This window comes from Rousettus aegyptiacus, unplaced genomic scaffold (assembly GCF_014176215.1).
Source record: "Rousettus aegyptiacus isolate mRouAeg1 unplaced genomic scaffold, mRouAeg1.p scaffold_m13_p_14, whole genome shotgun sequence".
Classification (NCBI taxonomy): domain Eukaryota; kingdom Metazoa; phylum Chordata; class Mammalia; order Chiroptera; family Pteropodidae; genus Rousettus; species Rousettus aegyptiacus.
Genome location: NW_023416289.1, coordinates 20699997 through 20726823, shown reverse-complemented (window position 1 = coordinate 20726823; position 26827 = coordinate 20699997). Strand labels below are relative to the sequence as shown.

Genomic DNA, 26827 nt, shown 5'->3' with positions numbered 1-26827 from the left:
TGTGTATGCAGATTAACATTCCTGACTGTACTTAGCAAGATGAACCAGAACTTATTTAGATTTAGAAAATGAAGATGTATTCTTGTGAAGAAATGGTCTTAATTCTAACCTTAAATGTAAAAAGTCTCCTAAGATGGTAGCGGCAGTGTGTGCTTGTGTGCTTTAGGACTACTGGTTGACTTTAAGTTATAACTTACTCCTGATTTAAAAAATGACTAGAAGAATACATTTTTGGCAACTTTTCATGAAATAATCCCAAATGCTTTCTTTGCAAATTGGGGGTGGATTCAATTTACAGCCAATTTTTGTTAACTTCCTTCCAGAAAAGGTTCAGTAACACAGAAACACTTAAATAAAGCAATTGAATTAAATTGGATGACAGTTTTCTATGAGAAACTACGAAAGTATAACAAATGTTAGTATATTCAGAGAAGTCTGTCCAGAACACTTAATGCTACACTCAATTCTTTTTATTTCTATGATGTAGATCAGCAAACGAGACAAGCGGAAAAATATTCCACTAATTTACTTTACAACCAAATATTTGATATATCATGGAGCAAAGTGCCTGAGTATCTCTATTTTGTTACACATCAATATTAATGGAAAAGTTATTTATATTCCTAGGAAAACATGTGTTTGGCAAAAACACACACACAAAAATAACAATGATTCCTAAATTTCTTCATTGTTGCTGATCTTCATCAAAAATAACAATAATCCCTTAAAAATTTTTTAAATAGAGAGCTGCCTCAAGGGGCAGGCTGTTGAAGACCATATTAAGAGCATTAGACAGAAAAATGCAGATTGAGCAGTTAATGCTTTAAGATATCTAGAGGCAACTATTAGGGGATTTATCATTAATAGTCCCTAGCTTTTTAAGAATTGAGGCTAATACCTAAGAAATGAAGTGTGACTTGCATAAAATAGGCAACTTTCAAAAAAAAAAAAAGAGAGAAATGTAAATATTTTTGTTTCAAATAGCAATGCAGATAAGAACAGTCAGACGTTTTATGCATATTGGGTAATTAACCTGTTAGGGGACCATGTCATACTTACCATTTGAGCAGAATGGCCCCGTGTATGCAGAGAAGGTGCAGTCACAAGAGAACCCACTGGGCTTTTCTCTGCATCTCCCTCCATTGAGACACAATTTTCCGTAGCTGCTGCAATGCCCTCTACAACCTGGCTCCACTCCGGGAGTCACCTTGGCTCTCTCCTCCAGGTCCAGGGCCAGCCCGTTCAACTGCAGAGACCGAATGCACCCCAGAAAGCCTCTCTGTCTGGTGGCCGTTCCACCTAAAAGGGAAATACTGCAAATGGAAACACGTTCCTAGGTGTTTTATTCAGGATTTAAAGACCAAGCAAAACTGAGGCCTCACAGAGAACGGCAAAAATTTGATGCACAAGAATATAGTTTTGGAAGCACGATTTGTGGCAAAACATTAAAAGACTTCAAAAAAAATTAAAACATTAATTCAATTTATTTTTCAGAAGGTGAATTTGCTACACATTTGTTTTCTAAAAAATTTTGATCAAACTTTAAATTGAGGAGGGTTTTTATTAGTCTCTATTTTGAAGAACAAAATGTAGAGACTAATATTTTTGCAATTTTAAATAAGCATATATTTGTGGGTAAGTGTGGTTTGTCTTTCATATTGAAATCTGATCCTGACGCTGGTACAGTTTTAATTTAGTGAGAATTATGAAGAAATTCTCAAGTTCTTCTAATTTGACTGTGCACTGATGTGATCTTTCGGTTGTTTTCTGTTTTTGTTTTTGTTTTGTTTTTGTTGAATGTTTTCAAATGTTGGTCCAGTGTTCATTGTTTTAAGCTTGAAATGATTCTGAATGAAATTGGGACAGGGGACTGATGAAGAAACACAGTGGTACAACTAACATTTATCGAATAAAATAGAACAATATGTACTCATCAAGTCACCCCTGAAGAGGGTTAAAATGTTTGGATAGGATCAGACCCTGTTCTTCTAAGGCAGAAGTTCTCATACTTTAAGGAATATAAGTATTACATGGAAGAACTTCTTAAACATACAAATTCAGGGGCTCACTCTAAGAAACACTGATTTTGTGGGCCAGAAACAGGACTGTGAATCTAAACAGTCAACCAGCTTCATGGGTGACTCTATTCAAACAATCACCTGACCACATAAAAAACTCTAGCCTAATAAGAATGTAAGCTGTAGTTGGACTTTCACATAAATCTGTGTCCAGGAATACCATAAATAATGCTCAGAATGTGAAGCGACAAAATAGTATTCTAACCTAATCAATCTGGGCGATTCTCCCGAGAGGCACTTGGATGGTCATGGGACCTCTAAACGGGAGGTTCTTCTTTGAACAGGTGATGATGCCGCCTCGCCACCAGGGCCTCATACCTGCTCGGTACATATTCTCTCTCCCTACACCATGTTCACTCCCTCTTCCCCAGGTCATGTAGCTAGCTCCTAACCTAGCCTTAATTACTTAAAATCTCCTATCCTCACAGATTTTTGTATTTCATAAATAAAACTTGGCCAGAAAGACCGTAAATAAATGGGTCTTTGCCACTGCCTAGTGGGCTTTACGTTCGTATCTTATCGGTGCCCCTCCACTGGCACGCACATTCGATGATGGCTGCTTCAATCACTCTATCCCCAGCACACAGAACGATGCCTGACATATAAGAGCTGTTCATTAACAACTATTTATAATAATAATGAATTAGTAATTGACATTAACAATAACTATGAAGACCGAATTTATTTTTAATCCTTAATTAATGCGGTCGTTCATTAAACCAGAATATACCTTAGGAGTGGGAGACAGGTTGAAGAGAGGAACATCTTTTGCTGCACAGGGATGTCTGAGTCCCTGAGACTGAGAATGAGGATAAAACTCAATGAATATAGAATAAGTTAATTCTATACTGTGAGACAATAAAATACCATGAAGAGGAAACAAAAAGAATCCCTGAGAATTCTGGGTTCATGGCACTCGCATGCTTTATAATTTAAATTCATAGACGTAATGTTCTCTTTTCAAATGACTGTATTTATATTTCTGTATTCAAATTGCTTCGATTGACATAATTTACACCTCTTCAATGAAAGTCTTAAGAGCATGGGTCAGATTTTCTATTTCTAAATCCAGATTCACTGTGGTATAGAGACAGACATGTTCCAATCCCAGTGTATGCGGGCATGACAGAGAAGAAGGAGTTGATTTTATCTGTGTTTCAGAACAACTGATAATCATCTTTCATTTCATCTACATTTACTCAATCTCCTGCCATTCTTGTAGTCTCTCTTCTCTCTAATTCTCAGGACTCCTTTTTTTTTCTCTTCCAAATCAAAGTTGCTACTCACCTTAGCTTCACATCACCCTATTCTCCCACCCGGCTAATTCAACCCAGTAAGTGTCTAGGGCTCAGAGTTAAGTCATTGACTTAGATTCTTCCGGCATCTTTGCTGGTGTTTTCCTTCCTCAGTAAGGTGGCCTGTGGCCTTGGTTTTAGCTATGGTCCAGGAACTCTTTGGAGGAGGGCCAGATGCTGTTAAATCTGGATTAGAGGTGTACTCCTGGTATATTTCATTTACTTCATGGTCTAGTACTTTAAGATCATGGTATACAGTTTATAACACATAGCGATGTTAAATCACAATCTGTAATGCATGTGTCACTCTGAAACATCCAGTCTCTCTGATTTAGGTGCTTATCTCAGTCTGCTAGTGACATAATAATAACTAACTTGGATCCAACAACTGCATACAATCCATTTCCATCTGTTTCAACTTGTTTATTCTTGTTGGTTTTATTTTGTTTTGTTTCAGATGATGAGAAACTAAAGGCATAGAGAAGTCTAGGGATGAGCCCATGGGCACAGCTGAGAAATTTTAGAATGAACACATTTAGTTAGAGGCAAAGGTAGGACCAGAAACTTCAGTGAGTTTTTGTTATAAGGAAGCCCCTTTCCTTGCTAAATCTATATCTATCTATATCTATATCTATACCTATATCTACCTATATGTGTGTGTGTGTGTGTATAGAGAGAGAGAGAGAGTGAGAGAGAGAGAGAGAGAGAGAGAGAGAGAGAGAAGAAAACTTCCATTTTCTACTACTCTTCAGATCGTTTTTGGTCTGGTCTGAATGGCATTTCAGTTCTGTAAGTTTTTTTTAGCAGCTCTTTGCCAGACACTGTGTCTGACGCAGTAGGTACAGAGTTATATGCAATTGATCCCACTCAAAAAACTCACGGTCTATGACTACATTTAGACAGGGAAACACATAACTACCCTGTGATTCAGATGGTAAAAATATATACTAGGTGGAGAAGAAGGTCAGACAATGGGGATGCTGACAGGAAGGAATATGTGTATATATGCATGAAACACATGCTTAAATAGTGCATATTTGTAACCATGAAAAGAAAATCAATACTCAGCTTTGTAAACAGGACTTCTTAATTCTTAAAGCATTAATGTTTACCTAAACAAATCGTTTTAAACTACATTTTTAAGTTATCAAAAAAGTAATGTTCATTAAATATAAACATGTGTGTCATACATGTATTAAGATTGTTACCTTACCATTAGGTTTCAAGTTAATAACTTTTTATTTCAAAATGCAACTGTTCTGGAAAACATAGATATTGTAAATAGGATTGGGCTTGAAAGCTTAATTAAAGATTCCATTGCCTTTTCTGGGTTAGAGTATGTCTAATTAAAACAAGTTGCAGTTTGATTAATTGATTCTGGATGTTTCTGCTGAGCTATTATGTTTGGAACTGTCTTCCAATTAATTTTCTATCAATGTACCTGCCATACTATATCAGATATAATGAATTCTGGAACTTCCCTGAGTCTTCAATGGGACAAATGCCTTACCTTTCTGTGGAAATGAATATAAATGACTCCGTTCATGACAGTATTGGAATAGCGCACCTAAGTAAGTGTGCTAGGCGCAGAGCAGAGACGGAGTGGGCCCAATCCTTTCATCACGTTCATCACTCTCAGGAAGTTAGTCTACATGACACAGGCTATTGTCACGGAGTATGAGCAGACTCTTACCTATGCCAATTTCCCATTATTTTTATGGCAGAAAGACCTTTCATTTTTAATGGCAAATTATTTATATGCTGTGATTGGATATTACTGAGGATTAATTGGGAACAACTGCAAAATTCACCCAGGGGCCTTAGAGAAAGGAGAGAATCAAGATTCCCACATTTCTCCCTAAAATCCAGAGTTACGGAAGTTTGTCTAGCAGAGTACAAGGGCTTCTCCCTTACCATGACACTGGGCAGAGAAAGGCAAAGGCAGCTAAGGCCCTGTCCACAGATCAACTTTGGGGCAGGAAAGGGATAGGACGGGCAGTCCAGGCCCAGGGCCAAGTCAGGGGATTGAAGGAAAAAAAAGTGTTCTTCTATACAGCAGGCACTGGCACTGGATTTTTAGTCCTGTCCTACCCAGCCTTCCTGAGGGAAGACAGCCTTGCAGAAATGATGGTATTAGTTAATGTGGGGGGGGGGGGGCTGGGGGATCAGAAGCTCAGCTATAATTTTGTCATTGAGCAAAACGCTGGGAGGGCTGGGAAAAGGAAAAATGATCTCCTCATGTTCAAGAAACTATTATGGTCAAAAGAGGCAGCTGGTTTAAGCAACAGCGTCATAGGCAGAAAATTCAGTCGCCTTTTCTAGAGCCACAGTCAGCAGGAAGAGCCTGTCCTAGGGGCGGCAGCACAGGACGAAGTGGGGCGATTTCGACTTCTCACATGTCAGGGCCATGGCAGCTCTCTGGTTTGACCATACTAAGGCTTATTTTAAAGACGTGAATTGTTGGTGGTATTAGTCATGCATACTCTCTGATCTCAAGAGATCCTATCCAAATCCTGATTTTAGTCAATAATCACTCAGATTTGCTCACTGGACATGAAAAAGTCCACTGGGGCTTCTGAGGCTAAACATGAAAGAGACATCTCAGGGAAAGGAGAAGACAACTGAAATAAACAATATGACTACATTAAAGAGAAATGTGACTTTTAGTGCATTGCACTTCGATAACAGGGGAACATATTTACTGCAAAAGAAAATTAATCTGAAATAAAAATCAGTCAAATGTAAAGTTATTTGGCATTCTCTTCCTGTAACTACATTTTAGCCTATAAAAAACAAACTGTGCTTAAAAAAAAAAATCTATTGTAATTAAGAACTTTTGTTTATCAAAAGACACCATTAACGGCATGAAAATACAACCCATAGAGAGAGACTGGTAATACATTTATGTGAAAAGGACTCATCCAAAATACATAAAGAAGTCCTATAAAAAATTTTTTTCAAAGAAGACAACCCTGTAGAAAACGAACAACAGATTTAAACAGCCACTTCATAAAGGACGATATGCCAGTCGTCAAAGATTTAGCAGTGTCTCTTAATGCTTAATGTACGCGTATCCTACGACCCCATGATTCCACTCCTATGTGTCCACTCAACAGAAATAGAAGCAGATGTTCACCAGAAGACCAGTACAAGGATGTGCTGGCAATGTCCGACTGTGAATGTACACAAATGCCCATCACAGCACAGAAACACATCTTCAAACTGGTACTATCAGTTTCCCAAAAGATCCCCAAGTGGTACTAATGTGCAACTGAGGCTGAGGAACAACCTCCATATCCATTTAGAGGTCAATATAACCTTTGTGTATGGTATTTAGATACTCAATAAATGGTTGTAGGTTTGATGTGATTCAAATGTAATGTAAGTGACTTCTGAGTCTATGTCAGGAGTCCTTCTTTCTCCTTCAGGCTCTAGTCACAAAGTATTGAAATGGGTTTGCCCCATTTAAAAACCTGTCAGTAAAAGAATTTAGACTGTAAACAAAAATTGCAGAGCTGGTTGAATGAAAATCAATTCAAGGCTAATTTAAGAAGCTTCTAAGAAAAATGCTGAGTTTACAAACCAGAATAGAAAATGACCACTGTCACATTTCAGCTCAAAAAAAATGACTGATTCTTTTCTCTCCATCAGTTCTGTGGCTGGAGAGTGTGGGTGTATGATAACTTAAGGAGTGACTCTGGACATTGAGTCCTTGGTGTTAACGAGGTCAAGGACCTATGTTCAACACACCAGTTAGCATCATGTCAGTAAACTTGGTTTATAAGATACTGAATGTCACCTAGGCATAGGACTATTTATGTTATAAATCACACTATACAAAAAAGGACAAAGTAAAAGAATGTGAAAAGGTCACTACAGACCCAGTGCCATAATTAAGAGGAAGGATGGAAAAAAATGGGCTGCAGATAGAAGCTGAATCATCATCTATATTATGAAAAGCAATGTGATGGCTGAGATTTTTTGAGGAAGGGGAGAAGTTTGTTTCATTGTTTCTAATCTGACCATCATATTGCATTTATGTTAACTTTTCTTATTTTTTTTTCATATAAAGATTTTTGTTCATTATTTAATGACTCCTTCACTTTTCATGGCATCTTACAGTAGAGATTAGCTAACGCTGATTGTTCTAATGTTTGGAACTACAAGGATTGTTAAAATCCATGTGTTTTTTTAATTCTTTGATGTATGGTAACACTAGTTGAATCTCTGAAACTATCATTTCCTTATCCCTATTTCAATTGCCACATATAATTGTTTTCCAGCTGAATCACGTTTTTAATTATGCTTTCTATTTATTTTTACTATTTTTTTCTCAGAAGTTAAAGCATTAGTCTTGCCTCAGAGTTTCAGTCTGAAATGTGAATATTCTTTATGATTGGTCTTTAGGGAAGAGAGTAAAGCAAGCAGTGGAGAAATACATTGAAATCTTTCATTTTATCTCATTGCAGTAGTCGCTTCTGAGATACTGAGGAAACTTCAAAGTTTTAATCTAAAAAAATGTAATGTCAATAAATATCATCAACACAGAACTGGCTATGGTAGGACAGTGAGATGGAAAGTATAACTTAAATCAAAGTTAACATATATTTGAATATCCACGATGTTTAATATGTACATCAAAAGTATTAATGGTAGTATCTCAAATACATTTCTCCATTACTGAAATTTTTAATATTTCCTATTTTTATTTGAATTTGAAAAAATCTCACAATAGTTTTGATGTTTTCTGGTAAATTTGTTTACAAACGGTCCATTTTTTATAAGAGCTACTAAATGGGGGATGATAAAAAATTTATCTTAGACTAACACTAACTTAGTCCTTCAGTTTTATCCTACATTTACAAAGATTGTATTTTCATGTAATTTAAAATGTTGTTGTTGTTGTTAACATCATTATCATCATCATCATCATCCTTATCATCAGTGTCTGGATTTAAAACATTTTTCCTAGGAGAAACAAGTTATGCTGAAAACTGCGGACTTACTCTTTGCAATCACATTTACTCATTCATTTGTCCCAATATCCAAACACAAACAATAGTTGTTATGCATGCTTAAAAATATTGATTAACCCTAATTATTTTTAAGATGGACAGGTGAACTACAAATTAAACTCTTGAACTTATAAGCAAGGGGAATGAAATTACCCTTTAAAATTGTAACCAGAAAATCAATTTTTTTGGATTAAAACAGAGATTCCTACTCACACAGTCACTGGCTCTGAAAGCAGATTGAAGGCTCACATATATGAAGGCATTAATATGCAGAAAACAGGTTATAGCTGACCTGTGCTTGTACAGAACATATGAACGAAGAAGTCCAATTTCCTGGTGAGAGTGATTATGGGACAGGTGGGATCTCACTGAAGAAGAGGAAGTGGGTGAGGTACTTTCTATGGGCTACCAAGGAGGCCTTTTACAGCCTGACCAAAGTGTGGTTTGTAGTACATAATCTAGATTGTGGGGCCAAGGACAGCTTTAATCATGCTACAGATGAGGATAAAGGAAGAAACAAAGAAAAGCTAAGTTCAAGTAAAATGAAAAACTGAGAAATGGTGTCAGGAAGCTGGAGACCTACAAAGCAGTGTTTTGCCCGAAGGAGGACAGCGGGGGTACGTGGTGGAACACTAACACCAATAACCGTGTCACTAGCAAGTTTGTACATTGACATTTAAAATGTCCCAACTCTTTTTGTCACCATTTCCACTTTAGCCCATGCCACCAGTCTCTCTCATACAAACTACTGCCACAGTCCGCTTCCATCCTAGACCCTCCATCCATATGCCTCACAGCAGCAGCAAAACGTGGGAAATATAAATTAGATCACGCCACTGCCCTGATTAATTAGAATAAATTCCAAATTCCTCGCCATGGCCTTAAAAACTCAGTCATGCTGATTCTCTCCTCCAGCCACACTGACTTTCTCGTTGCTCCTTGACTGCCTGAAGCTCATTTCACCACTTTACGCATGCTTTCTCCTGCCGCCTGCTGGAATTCTCTTCCTTTGGACATTCGTAGAGTTCCCTCTTCTGCTTTATCTGGCCTCTGTTGTGATCTAAGGTCTCAGAGAGAACTCCCCTGACCACCCCACTTGACATGGAACCCCTCTGACCCAAATCATTGCCTGAGTCCTTACTCTGCTTTTTACTTTACAGTATTTGTCATTATCTGAAATAATATGTATATGCATATATATACACATATGTATGTGCATGCATATATATACATATATATGCATATATAGTTTTTTTTGTTTTAGTCTTAATTTTTACTCTTTTATTAGCTGCCTCTTGTCTCCTCTACTGAAATATGTAGTTCTCAGGAAGGCTGAGAATGACTTTCTGGTCTTAGCAAGTGCTACATTTAACTAGGTATTTTTTTTACTAGTTTTTCACCCCCCTTGAATTTGGTATAACCTTTTAAATTATAATTTAATTTCTATCAAAATTCTTGCAGGAAAAAAGTATTTTCCTCTAGAAATGTTTTTAAAAATCTGATTTGTTTGATAGAAATGTTGTAAATTGATAAATTAATGTTTTATCTTATATTATTTTAAGAAAGTAGTCTACTCTCATGGTGTAGGTAAAGATATAAACAAGACCTTTTTGTGGCTTCTTGACAGCCAATGATCTGCCTCTACCTAAGGCTACCAGCCTTTTTATTTTATTTTATTTTTTTAACGAATCTTTTCAATATCATTATATTAATCATTTCAATTTACTCAATAATCTGTAAGGAGGAAGGGGGGAATTATATAAGTAGGTTTTTATGAATAGTAGACATAACGCTTTTTTTTCAGCGATGTCTTTCTGCCATTTATGTTTAAATCTTCAATGACTTTGATTTAAACATAATAAAGATTTCAATTTTTAAAACTTTCAAGTAACACAGTCATCTTTGAATTTAACACATACGGGAATGTCAAAAGCCTAACCAACTGCCTCCATAAAGATGAAATCTCTTAGATCCTTATTAAAATTATAACTCATGATTGATAGCAAAAGAATCAAATCTGTTCTAACATGGTTTTCTGATATCATAATAGTATTTCTATCCATTACAACTACCTGAAGTCAAATTAAGGCCAGGATTCCTATCAGACACAATATATGGCGTCTCCATTTCTGCGAAGTTAAAATTCATACCAAGGATAAAAGTTCATGTACAGGCAAACTGCAGCAGATTTCACTGAAAGATTCGAGGACTATTTCAGCCTTTTCAATTTCCAAGAATAGTAAGGCTATTTCCTAGATCCTGACAGATTTTAAATTGCCATACCTGTTGCTGTGGCCATCTCTCATTTTTTGTAATTCAAGAAATATCTATGTCAACTTCCTGATGGAGCTTCTAGCATGTTATTAAAAGAAAACCTAGGTATTCCTCCTCACGTATTCTTTATTATTTCCATACCCTTAAATAACTCAGTTGAGTGGCCATAAGATCATGATTAGATTGCCCATTATAGTGTCTTACTCATAGCGGTTTATTAAATATTTATTGAACCAAAGAAAGAATAAATGATAGAAACAAGTATATAAATTCATTAGAAATCTCAAACATATCTTAATCAAAAACATCACAAATAAGCTTCATCCTTTGCATTACGAGAGTTAATAAAACAAGGTTGTTAAGCAACAGAAGATGTAATGAGGATCTGAGGAATTCTGTTCTAAAGCGTAACTCTTAAAAATGTTTTAAATATAATTTCTGATCATTTATAATTTGTCCTGCTTTATAGTGTTGTTGTATATACATTATCCTGCTGTACATCCTTACATACATTAAAATATATGAAAAGTGAACAATTAATAGAAAATCTCTTGAATTTTATGGTTATGTAAGTTCTGTAAAGGAATAGCAAAGATGCTCAGTAAAACAAATACAGGCAGAAAGAGTCTGCTGTCAGCTCTACAAATACCAAATGAATGTATTTAGGAAATAAAGGAACAACGTTTGGATATAACTATGAAGTAGATGATCAGAAGATATCAAAAAAATGGGCAAAATGAGAGACACCAGCAGAACTGGCGAAACTGGTCAAGCATGGATTCTACACATTTTGCTCCTGCTTTTCTTTTGTCTGCTATTGACCTGTTTTTGACAGGGTCTGGAATTTTAGGGAGGGTTCCTCCACTCCCCTGGGAATAGAGTTAATCATCTCCAATATCATACAAAAATCATTTAATATCAAAAAAAAAATTCTGGAAAAATTCATGAAATTGTAATATTAAAAAAGTGGGTTTAGGAATTAGTCAAACACAAATTTGAGTCTCCTTTACTAGGCAGATTTCTGAAGATAAATCACTTCAATCCCTCAATCTCAGTTACTTCATTTGTTAAATAGGGATAATATCCATTTCATAAATTGGTTACGTAGAAGAGATGAAACACCTGGTACAGCCTGGAATACAGTCTTAACACATAGGAGTTTGTTGTTGTTGTTGTTGTTTTAAAATTATTTTTATAGTTGCTATTATTTGATTTTGGCCCATCTCTGCATTTATATCATACAATTAAATGACAAACTGCCTAGAAACAGAACTTACCCACAAAGAGTTGACTGTTGAGCTGCAAAAGGACATGCCCATCAGCCGGAGCAGGCTGCGTCTTTGGTGAGAGCTGATCCACTTGAATAGACGCCTCTTTCATGTTCCTTTCGACCCTAACGTGGTGCCACTGGTTGTCGTTGAAGTGAGTGGGGGACTGCACCGAGATTTCGAAAGGCCCATTCCCCACATCAAATGAAAAAGTCACTACTGCTGGAGCTGGAAATATACATGAAGATTGTTCAAGTTAGTCCCAGTAGTGGACAGCTGAGTCTTCAAGATACTTAGGAATAGCACATAGCATAGCCGTTGCTAAGTGTAAAGACAATGATTCGAATTTTATGGAAGGAACCAATCACAGACAGTGGTAAAGGATAAATGTAGAAGGAGACAGCGAAATACATTTGTATTTTTGGAAAAAAACAAATTTTAAGAAATTCATCCTCAGAGCTAATTTTCATATTGATAAAAAGTAAAGCTATTTAGCCAGGGCAAGAAAATTAAACAGAATTTTATTTAAAAAATTTTTACAGTGATCCGAAGTTTATATAAATTTAAAAGCATGCAATGTACATTTGATATTAGGATACTGATATTAGTCTAAGAGTATATCAAAGTAATATAACTAGTAGATTTAAGTAATTTTGTAATTAACTGAAAATTTCACTTAAAAAGATTTTTAAAAATTATTTGAATTTAACGTGTTTTTAAATTGGTTCTAGAGAATACAATAATTTCCTCAAATTATCACAGGTTAAATATAAAATTGTTTTCTTGCAAAAAGACTAAGTTTCTATGATAGAATTTTTTCAAAGGCACACAATGAAAAGATTCAGCTGATAAAGTAGAAAAACAGTACTTCATAAATTAGTTAGATGATTTACTACTAAATAGAATCCCATAGACTTCTCTGGAAAAGATGACTTACAGCGTAGCTCTATCCGTATGAAATCAGTAATACCCAGGTTCTCTAAAAATACCCCAGACGAAGCTGTGGTCTTAAAAAAGAAAGACACATCTGCACTAAGCTCTCCGTGGAAAGTAGGAAAATGAAGGTATGAAGCCTCAGTATTGAAGGAAGCTGAATTCCAAAATGACTCTGGTTAAAAAAAAAAAAAAAATCAAAAAGAAAATAAATTAATGGCAAAATGAATGACATAATTACATTTCTGCTTTTAGTATTGTTACTATTGAAAATATTGTTAATTCATAAAACCTGCTTTTCTTTTCTCTATTAACTTGAGAATATCATGCTAAGCGAAGTAAGTCAAACAGAAAAAGTCAAGAACCATGTGATTTACTCATGTGAGATGTAAAACTGAAAGCAACAAAAGAACAAACAAGACAAATACAAACTCATAGACATGAACAACAGTATGGTTTTTACCAGAGGGAAGGTAAGGCGAGGGGAAGGGAGAAAAGAATAAAGGGGTCGAATACAGGGTGACTGAAGGAGACTTGATTTTGGTTGGCGAACGCACAACACAATATACAGATGACATATTATAGAACTGTACACTTTATATAAACCTATATAATTTTATTAACCAATGTCACTCCAATGTATTTCATTTTTTTTAGACATTAACTAATATGCAGGACATGAGCACTAACTGGAGATTTTATAAGGATTGAAATTCTGGATTCCTTCCAACATAGGAGAGGAATGAGCCCTTCAGAAATGGTCTGAATGTTATATTTGATATAAGACAAACATCCTTAGCCTAATCACCATCTTCTGGCAAAGTGATATGATAAAGATCTTCCAAACATTAATTAAAAGACTTAATTCTTTTATAATTTGAAATTTTAAACACATATTACTTTGAATAACAAAATCCCTAAAGAAGCTCAAAGTGTTTTTGTTCTAACACTTCTAACACAAACTCTTCACAGCTACACTCTCAACTAACTGTTTTCATTAACAGGCCTTGTGATTTTCTAAACTGAGATTGGCATTCAAAATATTCTCATTTAATTAAAGATCAAGATGCTACTTACTCTGGGCTATGCTGATATTCTCATGAAAATGCTCTTTTCATTCAAAATTAACTTCTACTTTGCTTATAATAGTGAAACAGATAAACAGTAGGAAAAGTGTTCTCAAAAAGTTTTAAAATGTTCAAAATAAGAAGGAAATGTGCAAAAGTCTGCAGTGTAATTTAAGAGATCAGAAAAATTTGTAAGTTGACTATGGATGTCTTATCTCTACTTTGCCACTCATTTTTGTTGTTGTTGTTGTTGTTATATCTACAACCTTCCTTTTGAACAAACATTGTGGGTCTATATGGAAAGTATGAAAAATAAAATATAAACGCAGTGGCAGGAAGTGACAGGAGTGAAATCCAACTGGAAATGTGTGGTTGATGAGACTCATTATCAGAGAAATGAATTATGCATTGCTTGCTGACACCAGCAAGTTCTCGTCACATCAAATATAAATATACATCTTGAGTTTCAAGTAACTGCCTCCACACACACACACACACACACACACACACACACACACTGGATAAAATTCTATCTAAATTAGCTTCCTGGAAGAAAAGCGTACAGCAGTCCCCCCTTATCTGCAGTTTCAGTTACCTGCAGAGTCAATCGTGGTCCAAAAATATTATATGGAAAATTCCAGAAACGAACAATTCCTAAGTTTTAAATCGTGTGCCATTCTGAGTAATATGATAAAATCTCACACCGTCCTGCTCTGTCCCACCCAGGACGTGAATCATTCCTTTTTCCAGCATCTCCACAGTGTATACGCTATCCACCCGTTAGTCGTTTAGTAGCCATCTCAGTTATCACATCCGTTATCGGGGGTGGGTGGGGAAAGACTGCATTCCAATAATTATTATTACAGTATATTGTTATAATTATTCTATGTTACTATGAGTTGTTGTTAATCTCTTACTGTGCCTAATTTATATATTAAACTTTATCATAGGTATGTATGTATAGGAAAAAAAACTCCATAGTATATTTAAGGTTTTACAACAAAGTAAATCTTACCCCAAAATGGTTCATTATGTTTACAAAGAATAGATACCTAGCTAGAGTCACGAATCACAAACTTGACTCAGTTTCTATTTGTACCTTAGATTTTAATTTATTTTCCATAGATTTGGACTGAACAAGTAGTGCTTATACCTATAATCATGCATTGCTTAATGACAGGGATACGTTCTGAGAGATGCATCAATATGTGATTTTGTCCTTGTGTGAACATCACTTACACAAACCTAGCTGGTGTAGCCTACTACACACCTAGGCTTCATAGCCCATTGCTCCAAGGCTACAAACCTGTATGGCATATTACTGTACCGAATACTGTAGGCAACCATAACATAATGGCATTTGTGTATCTAAACATATCTAAACATAGAAAAGGTACAGTAAAAATCAGTATTAAAAAAAATAGTACTCCTGCATAGGGTACTTACCAAGCATGGAGCCTGCAGAACTAGAAGTTGCTCTGGGTAAGTCAATGAGAGAGTGGTGAGTGACGTGAAGGCCTGAGCCATTACTGTGCACCACTGCAGGCTTTATAAACACTGTCCCACAAGCCCTCCCCCGGCTTCCACCGGATGCAGTCAGTGCCGCTCCACGAACAGGGATGTGTGCTGGCCTGATTGGACACACGAGGAGAAACTGCCTGTAACAGTGAGTGTCAGCAGGGTGTGGGAGGAGACCGGAGGAGAAGTGGGAATAAGAAATCAGGATGGAGAGAGAAAGGGACATAGGGGTTCGTCGCTGTGATCGCGTTTGTAGCAGTGGTCAGATTAGAAAACTTTGTGGCGCTCATTTAAAAAAAAAAAAAAAGAGGGTGTTTAACATGCAGAGTGTATAGCACTGAGGACCCCAACATTTAGACTTTGGGAATTTGATTTTGGTTCCATTGACCCTATCTGGTATGAAAGGCTATCTCTAGCATTGAATTGACAGAAGGAATAAAAGTTATGTATGCTTTTCTTCATTACGACCTGAAAATATTTCCAAAGTTCAGGGACAGGCTGAATCAACACTACCACGGAAAGCTTTTACTGAGGTGACAGTGACACTTAATATTTGTTAAGGTAGCTCCCGTGGACCTGTGTCCTTGCATAAGATATTGGGTCCTCAACAAAGAATTGACAGTGATGCACTCTGAAGACCATCGTGCTACTTCTGGGAGGGCTATAGCGCCCTCTGAATATATAGCACTGGGGGACAGGCTCCTCTGTGCTGAAACAGGTCAATGGCTGGCTGACTGGGATGTCACCTGGGCATCAGAGTGAGGTACTGTGAGCCAGAGGGAGCCTAATGCCAAGCCCCACAGATATTACTCCCATCAGAGAAAAACAATTCCTCCTGGACGACTCATCCTTCCATTTCTTACAGGAAATTCGGCTCCATTATAATCTTACGGGACCACTGTCATATACGCAGTCCTTCGTTGACAGAAACATCGTCATGTGGAACATGACGGTGTTTTATTTTTTGTTTTTCTTATGGACCTTATTCAAAAGTCAATTCTTAGATCATAGATGGACAATTTTAGAACTGATTTTTTTCAGCTGAGAATATACTTCGAGAGCTTGTTTTTCGTACAGCAAATGAAATCGTATATTATCTGAGTATGTCCTTATTTTCATTTTATAGCTATTTCTAAGCTGAGACATTTTTATCTCTAGGAAAGAATAAAAGAAAATGCACAATATCAAGTCAGGAGTAACAACACATTTGTGTTCTTAAAAGTTCTTAACTGACCTATTTTTAGAGGAAATTAAATGCCTTTCTGTGGAAAAGTTATAGTATGAAAATTAAAATAAAGATGTAACTTTAAATTATGGAATATTAATGAATCTTATTCATTCAGTCTGATTAGAAATAGGAACACTCAAAATTACTTAAAGGACTAAATTAGATAATATTATTATAAGACATACTATTTCATTTGTTTCATTATTATATCACAGCTAATCTAATAAAGCATCCTATAGGAAGTTGCAAGAAACTAGTTGAAACAAAGGAACAATTCTTTGAATTGCTGCTATCTTTATAATGAATACAATTTACAGTAATGAAAACAATTTATTACCTTTGGGAGCTTAAATACTCTCACACACATAATAGTATTGATTTCATCTAGTTAGCAAACCTTATTTTACAGATTGACAATAGGTAAAAAAATAATTGGAAGAAGAAACTGCCGCTAATTCGAAACAATTATAAAGAAAGCAAAGGCTGTTATTTCTATGATCAAATAACGTTATGATATCTCGGCTCTTTGCAAACTGTAAGAAGCACACGGGAGACTCTGGGCTGCCTCTGAGAGAGGAGGGGCCAGGAAGAGGCAGAGCAGAACCCAGCTGGCAGGCACCAGCAGGAAGCTGCAGGCTTTTGAAGAGAGGATTCCTTGGCTATGAGATGGTTTAAAAATCCTTAAACTGCCCCAATAGTGGACCTGAAAGCAATCACTTATGTATGAATGCCAATCAAGAAAGTAAGAGCCCCTTTAATCATCTCAACAAAAAAAACCCACAATGTATTAGTTTAAGGAACTAATAGTTGCTACTAATAAAAGTAATTAATAATTAATATATTTTAATTAAATTCAATTTAGGGTACCAGAGAGTCAGAATGATTCCTTCAGGAATATCACCTTTAATCTTTCCAGAATTAAAAAAGTTTATAATGGATAACGGGATCTAAATAGTTTTTTATGTGGAAGAGGAAGATGTACTGAGTATTTAATTACAAACACAAAGTAAAAAGAGCCAATTGGGAAATTTAACATAGTAGAATGTTAAGATTATGAATAATTTTGAAGACATTCATATTATTAATAGATTATCCTTTTAAAAATAAGAGTTATAGATACAAAAGGAGCTGCTTCCTGGGACTGGGGAGATAGGGCACCTGAAGGATGACAGGGCCTCAGGGGTGCGGAGCTCTTTTTGGGTAATAAAAATGTTCTAAAATTGACTCTCCTAATGGTTGGACAATGTCATGAATATACTAAAAGTCACTGAACAGTTCACTTTACATGGCTGAATTGCGTGGTATGTAAATTATGCCTCAATAAAGGCATTTGAGAAGAAAACAGTATTTGAAAAATGCATATTGTTAAGACTATATTACTTTCAAGATCAAAATGCACGTGATGTGCTAACCATTCTACCTTTCTTTTTTAAAAGCACTTTATTGAAGTATGATTACATATTTAATGTAAATACTCAAGTTTGGTAACACTACTTTTCCTAAAAGTGAATAAAATGAAATATAGAAATGCCAGATGGCTGCCTTTTCACTGTGTCCCCACATGGCCCTTCCTCTGTGTACAGTGCAGAAACAGCTCTCTGGTATCTGTTCCTTTTATTATAAGGACACAAATCTAATTAGATAGGGCCTCACCTCTATGACCTCATTTAACTTAAATTACCTCCTTAAAGACCCTACAGCCTAATACAATCACACTGGGGAGTAGGGCTGTAACAATTGAATTTTGGAGGAGGGGAAACAATTCAATCCATAACATCTGTATTTTAATTGGATTAATCTTGTCTTCACTGTTGACTCTTGAGAGTTCTTTATGTATTCTAGATATTAGTCCTATCAATATCAGTTAACATGGTTGATTGTTCTCTCCTCCTGGAAATACTTTCTTCATTTAGATTCTCAAAAACCAGCACTTTTGCCTTCCTCATGAGTGGTATAATCCTCGTTTTCTTTCTTTCTTCCTCCTCACCTCCTCAACCTATCAATGTTTGAGTGCTCCAAGGTCTTGTCATTGTACTTCTCCATACACAACTCCCATTGGGCCATCTTGTGGCTTTAAATATGTTGATAACTTACAAATATATAACTGAAGCCTGAAACTATCAAACTAATAACTCCATATCTGTATCTGAAAGTCTGATGGTAATTCAACTTTAATATGTTCAAAGATTAGACCTTTATATTTCTCTGCGACTCAATGGCCCCAGCAGCAATCTTCTCCACCTCAATTAATGCCAATTCTATGTTTCTAATGGATTGTTAGACCAAATACCTTGTGTCATTCTGATTCTACCTTTTGCAGTCTACATCCATCCATCAGCAAATTTTATTGCTTCTTCTGAACTGTGCTCATACTGCAACTATCATCATCATCGTGCCTATGGCACAAGCCACCACCATGTCTACCATCTGAGTTGGTAATATGGTTTCCTTGCATCAGCCTTACCCTGCTCAATCTCATTAAAGCATAAGTTAGATCACATCACTTTTCTTCTCAAAATTCTATAATGTTTTCCAATCTTATTAAGGTGGAAAAATAATTTTCAGGAAAATCTTCCATAATCTGACCACCACAGTTTCCTCTCTTACTTTGTCTACCATTCTCTGCTTTGTTCACCCTGCTCAAAACACAGTGTCTGTTTTGCTGTTCCACGAGCACACCAGCTCTAGTCCCATCCCTGTGTGGTTACTCTGGTTTTCCCCTCTGTCTAGGGTACTCCTTCATAGATATACACATGCCTTGCTCTCTTACTTCCTTCAGATTTTTATTCACATGCCACCATTTTAGTGTACATTTAATGAACATCTTATTTAAAATTTCTAATCTTACCCATCCTGCCTCACTTATATTGTATTTTTGACAGCACTAGCATCTATCATAGCATATATTTTACTTGTTTGTTGTTTATCCCCCCAAGAGAACTCAAGCTCCAAGAATGCAGAAATGCAGGTATTTTTTCCTATTATGTGTGTCTCTCTCCCTCTCCCTCCCTCTCCCTTTCACTCCCCTCCCCACCCCCTCTTTTCTCTGAATGTGGTTAAGACACAGTGCAATGTATAGGCTTAATAATGTTTGTCAAATGAAATTATAAGATGTCCTTTTTCGAAGTAGCAATCACAAAGCTTAAAGTCACTGATCCCAGTTTGATTGTGTCATATATATCTCAATAAATACATTCAAGTTCTTTAGTAAATAAGTAGGAAGAGGCAGACAGAAAAGACAGAGAAGGAAGAAAGAATAGAAAAAGACGATGACAAGGAGAGGGTTAAAGGTGGAGAAACCTTAGAAAGAATAAAGAAAATCCAAGGAAAGAAAATAAAATATAAAAATTAAAATAAAAAGAATGTTCTAATTGTTGATTATCAGACACAGTAGAGCTTGCAAAATTACATTATATGTTATTTGTAAAAATGGAATTGATCTTCACTCTTTTTAATGGTTTATATGTAGTCTGCCAAATGGAACAGAACTCTGCGAAACGGAAGAGAAATTAAACAAATCACTAGTCAATACCTTTCTCCAGTCTAAGAATATAACTTTTGCAAAGTTATTTATTGCCTACTTGCACCTTTGATTATTTAATGCATTCTGGGCAGCTGTGATTTCTCAGACAGCTGAACAAGTCAATGCAGACAAAATGCAGAAAATAATTTCAACGACAAAAATTCCTTAGAACAAGAAACTTAGAAAAATCTTTCTAATTATGTAAATTTGGGGAATGCCTTGATTAGACATAAAATTTCAACACAATGAATTAACTGAAAAGAAATACATTTAATAAAATTGTTTGAAAACTTCAAATGCTGAAGAAATAAAAATACTACCTTGTTCAGATTAATGAGCTGAGAGCAGAAATTTAGATTGTGCTTTCAATGACTCCTTTAACAGCTTATAAAATGTATGTGTATAGCACATCATGCTCTATTTCAGGAAAAAATAATACCAATGCACAACACTGATATGTATCCTTGTTAAGTTACTGACCTTTAAGGATTATTATTGCTTAAATTACTCATTCAGAAAAAGTGAGTCACTTACAAGGTGGAAAGTCAGTTTGACCCAGAACTTTCCACAGCAACGTTCAAAACCAGAAGATAAAGAACCACTGAATACAGAAAGAAAATGTGTATCCAGCCTAAGTTGTTTTTTTTTTTTTTAAGTGTTAAGGCAATAGGCAGGCATGCCCAGGTTTGAAATAACTCTGAGAATAAAGTACATAAAAACCCTCTAGGGGAAAAATAAATATAAAACTCTACTTCATAATAAAATATAGTCAATAAGAAAATATCTAGAAAAGATGTAAAAAAAAAAAGATGCCTGCACCTCTCAGTGAAGAGTGGAATAATATGTACGAACTGGTGAAAGTCACAGAGCATGACCCAAAACTGTTACGCCAGTTTCTAAAAAGGTTAAGTGTAGTGCCACCTTACAAAACAGAAATTCTACTCCTGGATGTATAAACAAGAGAAATGAAAACATACGTCCACAAAAAATCTTCTACATAAATGTTCATATCAGCATTATTGATAAAAGCTATAAAGTGGAACAAATCCAAATGTCTATTGATTGATTAACGGATAAATAAAATGTGGCATATCCATACAATGGAGTATTATTTGGTCATAAAAATAATGAAGTATTGATACATGCCACAGCATGGATAAACATGGATAATGCTATGCTAAGTGAAAGAAGCCGTAACAAAGATCACGTATTTTGTTTTCATTTCTAGGAAATGTCCAGAACAAGCAAATCTGTAGAGATAAAAAGTAGATCTGTGGTTGACTAAGGCTGACATGTGGGTGAGAGGGAAACAGGAAGTGTCTGCTAAATAGGTACAAATTTCTTTTGGAAATAATGAAAATATTCTAAAGTTGATTGTGGTAATACTAAAATTGATTTAGTATATTGCACAATACTGCATAATATACTAAAATAATTAAATTTACTAAAATATGATCGGATTGTACACTTTAAACAGGTGAATTGTAGGGCATGTGAATTATATCACAATAAAGCTGTTACCAAAAAACAATATAAAGTTAAACCAGCCAAGTCTGGTATAGAGTTCTGAGGCAACAAGTATTCTCAAGCATGTGCCAACTCAGGAAATGCAAGCAACGCTTAGGAGTCTTCCTGGGGGTGGGGGGGAATGAAAATATCTACTACTTAATAATGTGATCCAAGAAGAAATTCAGAATCAAAATCATTCAAGAATAGAGAAGGTCTGATGATAGGACTAGTGGTTAGCATTGAAAAATAAATAACTACACAAATAATAGCAAAACTAGCAAAAATTTGGTGGCAGGGGAAAAAAGATGATAGAACAAATGAGTGATAATGTTCCCAGTTTTCAGAATAGCTCAATATTGTCTAAAATTTAAAAAGTAGTTTAATATAAAACCCAGTGACTCCGTAACATTTAAAAAATTTCGTAGCTTTTCAAAAGTTCAGTGGGATCATTCAAGTTGAATATCTATCAGATATATAAATGATATAAAGCAATTCCTTTGGCTTCATTTTAGTCCCTTCTTCTTCAATGTCAATTAATAAAATTTTGTAAATTTATTTCTAAATCTCTTTCTATTTTCCTTTATAGGGCTGGGGTTCTCATCTTGGAGCAATTTTGCACCCCAGGAGATATTTGGAAACTTCAGGGAACATATTTGGTTGTCAGGACGGGCATCTAGTGAGTAGAGGCCAGGGATACTGCTAAGTGTCCTGCAATGCACATGACAATCCCTGACCACACAAGGAATCATCCAGCCCAAAAGTCAAGAGTGCCAAGGTCGGAAAACCCTGCCCTAGAAATATCTAGCGATGCCTGGAATAACACTCACTGGTATTACTCAGTATTTCTGAGTTGTGTGACTCTTGGTGATTATTATACTCTTTGACATCTCGAAATACCTTAAAAATTGTATAACAACTCTGTATCATTACATTAATGTTTAATATTTAAAACAATGAATAAAGGTATATATGTGTATAAAGTTGTCAAGAAAGGGTATTATTGTACTCCTGAGAATTATTAGGATTCCTAGTCTCAAAAAATGAGAGTATTTTGAAAGTGTTAGAAAGAATTTTTGTTCCCTCTCTTTTGTGAAATTTCTTAAATATCAATTATTAGTAACAAATATTTTCTAAAGAACAGAAACAAAAACAAAGCAAATTAGGCCACAAAACATTTTCTTCCAAGAAGTAGAAAGCATTTCAATTTTATGAAGGCATCATATTATTTAAAAAGTGAAAAGCAAAGAGTAGTAATATTGAGTAAAATGTGTGCTTATTTGAAAGCACTTCCACTGCCACAAGTCCAAGTATACTGATGAGGAATGGCTCACGGTTCAATTGGACCTAGGTGCTTCTTGTACTATGTGATTTTTTTAAATCAGAATAAGTCTTTCAATATAATCTAAACTTTCATTAAAAGTATATATTTGCATATCATTTAATTGCTTATCAAAAATTTATTCCTGTCTCATGAATAATTCACGAGCTATAGGTTTCTTAAGCTGTATATGATAGATCATTCTCTTTCTTTCACAAACTGCTATTTATTGATTTCCTTTCATGTAACAGGTAATGTACTAAGTACTAGGAACACAATAATAAATGAACAATAGACCTGCTCTTGATAGGCTCAAAAATAATGAAAAGCCTGTATGAGAAATATGTCTTTGTAATATGGTCAACATTCTTTGAAAGTGCAAGACTAAGTGTTCTAGAGTCCAGTGGAATGCTTCATGGAGGAAGGGTTTGAGTCTGAGCGTGAACGTTTTGGTAAAAAGGATTGGGGAGATTTTGCAGATGAAGGAAAGCAAGTGAAAAGGAAACAAAGCCAGAAGCCATCAGCGATCCACAAGTTCTTTGTACTGTGGGACTTGTAAAAGCAGGAAAAGCTCCCTGTAGACATCCTCCTGAAGGAAGTTCAAAAACATTTAACCCTGTGTGTCAATACTGGACTTCTGCTCTTTCTCCTTAGCATTTGGGAAGAGTTCTGAAGATACTCCAGCTACACCTGGCATGCTCTCCAGGTCATCTGTATGCATGTTGAAGTCAAGGAATTGCTGGGTACCTCGACAATGAAGATATTCCCACCGCCCCTGGGAGAGGGAGCAAAAAGGAAAGTATAGGAGAGAGCCTTCTTACTTTTAACCTACATATTTATAGATTATAATTTATTCCGTACTCATAAATAAATAAATCCATCAAGGACAATATTTACTAAGTTTTATGTCTGCAGCACAACTTTAGAGGCAGCTTTATCATTCATCTACGTTGTACTTTAGGTAAAACACCTAATGATGTGAACTATGACTTTTGACATCAAACGACGACAGCAGCAGTGACATGGATTTCGGGGATACTGACGTCTTTTAAAAAATGAAAAGAAGGACTGGGAAAAAGACAATATTGATTAACTAGGTGGAAGCTCACGTCTGGTCCCAGTAAGTCTCATACTCATTTTCGTTCGTCTGTCCTGCTTTCTCAAGGCTTCTGTCTTCTTTCCTAGAAAAACGGGGCTTAATGTAAAATTCCCAACATCTCTAGTTTGTGTGATAAAACCGAAACGTTTTTTTTTTTTTTATTCTCACCTTTCCCTTTTTCTGTTCAAATCTAAAAATTCCTGGTCTCAATGAAGGGGGTTACCAGCGGTACTGAAATCAGAAAGCCGGAGGTCCTCCTCCTGCCCTTCAGCCTCCACGCCCCTGTAAACCATGCTGAATGCGCCTCTCCAGTGAAGCCTCCAGCCATTGCCCAGCTCAAGCCCTCATCACTTTTCCTCATCTTACATCTTTGCTGATCTTTAGGTTTATAACTGTTCTGCACACTTTCATTTGAATCATGAAGATCAAGCTATTTTTCAGCCTTAATTTTTTCAGTGTTCTGGTCTTAATGCCTTCTGGATAAGGTCCATGTACCTTTCTTCTGCTTATAAGGCCCACTGTGCACAGTTCCATATCTAGAAGCCTCATATCTATACAGTGTATCTCACTTGGAAAGAAAAAAAAATGTTCCCAGGGCATTTAACCTTCGGGGTACAGATTTTCCATAGAGAGAAAACTGGGTATTTGTTTATCTGCGGCCATTGCTCTTCTTACTGAGAAAATAAAAATGAGCCCTTTGTGCAGAATCGGTCCTATGACCTCATGTAAGGATGAGCCTTGACCCTAAAATAGATGTAAGAGACAAGAAGGCCAAGCAAAGAAAGCTCTCAATTACTGTTTTTTTAATAAGCCAGAGATTAATTAGCAGGTCTCTAAACACAAACCATTTGTAAATTCTCATTCCTAATGTTGTTATCCTCCCAGCTCCATATCCCTACGGTCACAAACATTTAATGCTCTAGTTTTTCAACCTCGGCACTATTGACATCTTGGACTGGCTAAAATTCTTAGTTGTAGAGTGCTGCCCTGTGCGCTGTCTACTATTTAACAGCATCCCTGGCCTCTCCCTCTAGATGCCAGTAGCATTCAAACCGCTCCCCCTCCCCAGCTGTGGCAGGCAAAAATGTCCCCAGATATTACCAAATGTCCACTGAAAAGGCAAAATCACCTTGGATAGAGAATCATTGCTCTAAGTGAAAAGGTGCTGTGCGCTTGAGTTCCTGGTAGGAAGTTTCTGAGAAAGAAACCTAAGGGAAAGAGTAGTTAGTGACCTCAGTCAAAGCAGACCATTACCCCAGGGACCGTAACAAATGAAAAGAAGGGGCTGGAGCCTGGATTCCCAAAGGGTTAAGAGCAGAGCCAGCAGTGAAAAATGTATGTGATGTATAGAACAATTTCCAATGGTCACACGAAGTTGTGGCACTATTCCAGATGCACCCTGAATTTACAACCTCATCTCTTAGCACATAATTTTTCTCTCCATGAAATATCCTATGTCATCTTCATGTGATCGTGTAAGGCCTACTGGCAGAACAGGAAGTAGAGATGATAAAGATTAGGGATGATAGGTATAATGGCAGACAGTTTTTTACAATGTATATATAAATTTTTATAGCCTAGTATCATCTTTGCTTTTTAACTAAGCAACGTTTGCTACGTATCTCCATAAATCCACTGGATTGTCGGATCATCTCTTCCTCTGTCGAGCTGCTAGAATAAAATTTTATTTTAGTGTATACTTTTAAGGTTAATAAATATTTCTTCAATTTCCATTTTAAATTCTAGAAATAACTAAAAGCTTAAATAATTAATGCATCAGTCTCTAACCTAACTGATTTCAGAGAGTTTATGAATGGACACACACGCTCATTTCATTCCCTGCTAAAAACATGTATTTCCTGTGAAACTATATTTGAATTTTAAAATGCTGGTTTAGAATGTTAATACATTGAATAGGTACAACAGCATGCCCCATGGTGTTAAACACATATACAAACTGAAAAAAAAAAATAAGATTAAAAGTTGAATTATGTTTGATTACACTGATATTTGATTCTACTGACATTCTACTCTGACCCCAGGCACAATAGGAAATTAACATACATTGTTAACAACTTTGCATAATTCTAAGTCTTTCTTGTATAGCTAATGGCATGCAGAAATTTAGGAAATGCTGGAATGCATTTATGAACCAATCACCCAGATGCTTAGTGGTTTCCTTCTCTAGGATCTCAGGAAGGTTTGCCTTCATAGCATTCATTTCAGGGCTTTGCATTTCTTATTTTATTTGTTGACTAAAAGAATACTTCAGACATTGCTCATGACTTTCATAGTATAGGTCTGATTGATTGTTATATGATAGACACAATTCTTAACTGACATCACTTTCCTCAGACGCGTTTACAACACATTGCCACCACTTACTGTCTCCCAGGCAGAGCAGAGGCCCCAGTTTGTAAGCTGCTTCTGAATGCGGCCGGCCTGTGTCTGTAATCACTATCTTAGTTACTGGCAGATGTTCTTTATAAGAAAGGAATCCAGTGTCATTTGTCCTAAAAAAAAATAATAACAGCAACAAAATTCTTAAAATTACTCTGATTAATATAATTTTCAAATAAACAATAGACCTTATTGCATTTCGAAGCCAAGATGTTCGGAGCTAAATTTGCATACACACAAGAAGAAGGATCAAATTGCTCATCCGAGCATATAAAAATATGGCAACATTATAATATCTCTTG

General features: G+C 35.8%; 1 protein-coding gene across 2 annotated transcripts in view; it reads right to left on the bottom strand.

Annotated features, from left to right (window-relative positions):
• The window catches only part of CNTNAP4 (contactin associated protein family member 4), a 217774-nt gene that overhangs the window by 20551 nt on the left and 170396 nt on the right, over window positions 1-26827 (bottom strand). For both annotated transcript variants that reach the window (XM_016155989.2, XM_036231504.1), the window contains 4 exons: window positions 26511-26638; window positions 12868-13038; window positions 11940-12158; window positions 1060-1299 (listed from right to left, as the gene is read on the bottom strand). In XM_016155989.2, coding sequence (XP_016011475.2) covers window positions 1060-1299; window positions 11940-12158; window positions 12868-13038; window positions 26511-26638 — 758 coding nt within the window. The remainder of the gene's footprint in view (window positions 1-1059; window positions 1300-11939; window positions 12159-12867; window positions 13039-26510; window positions 26639-26827) is intronic.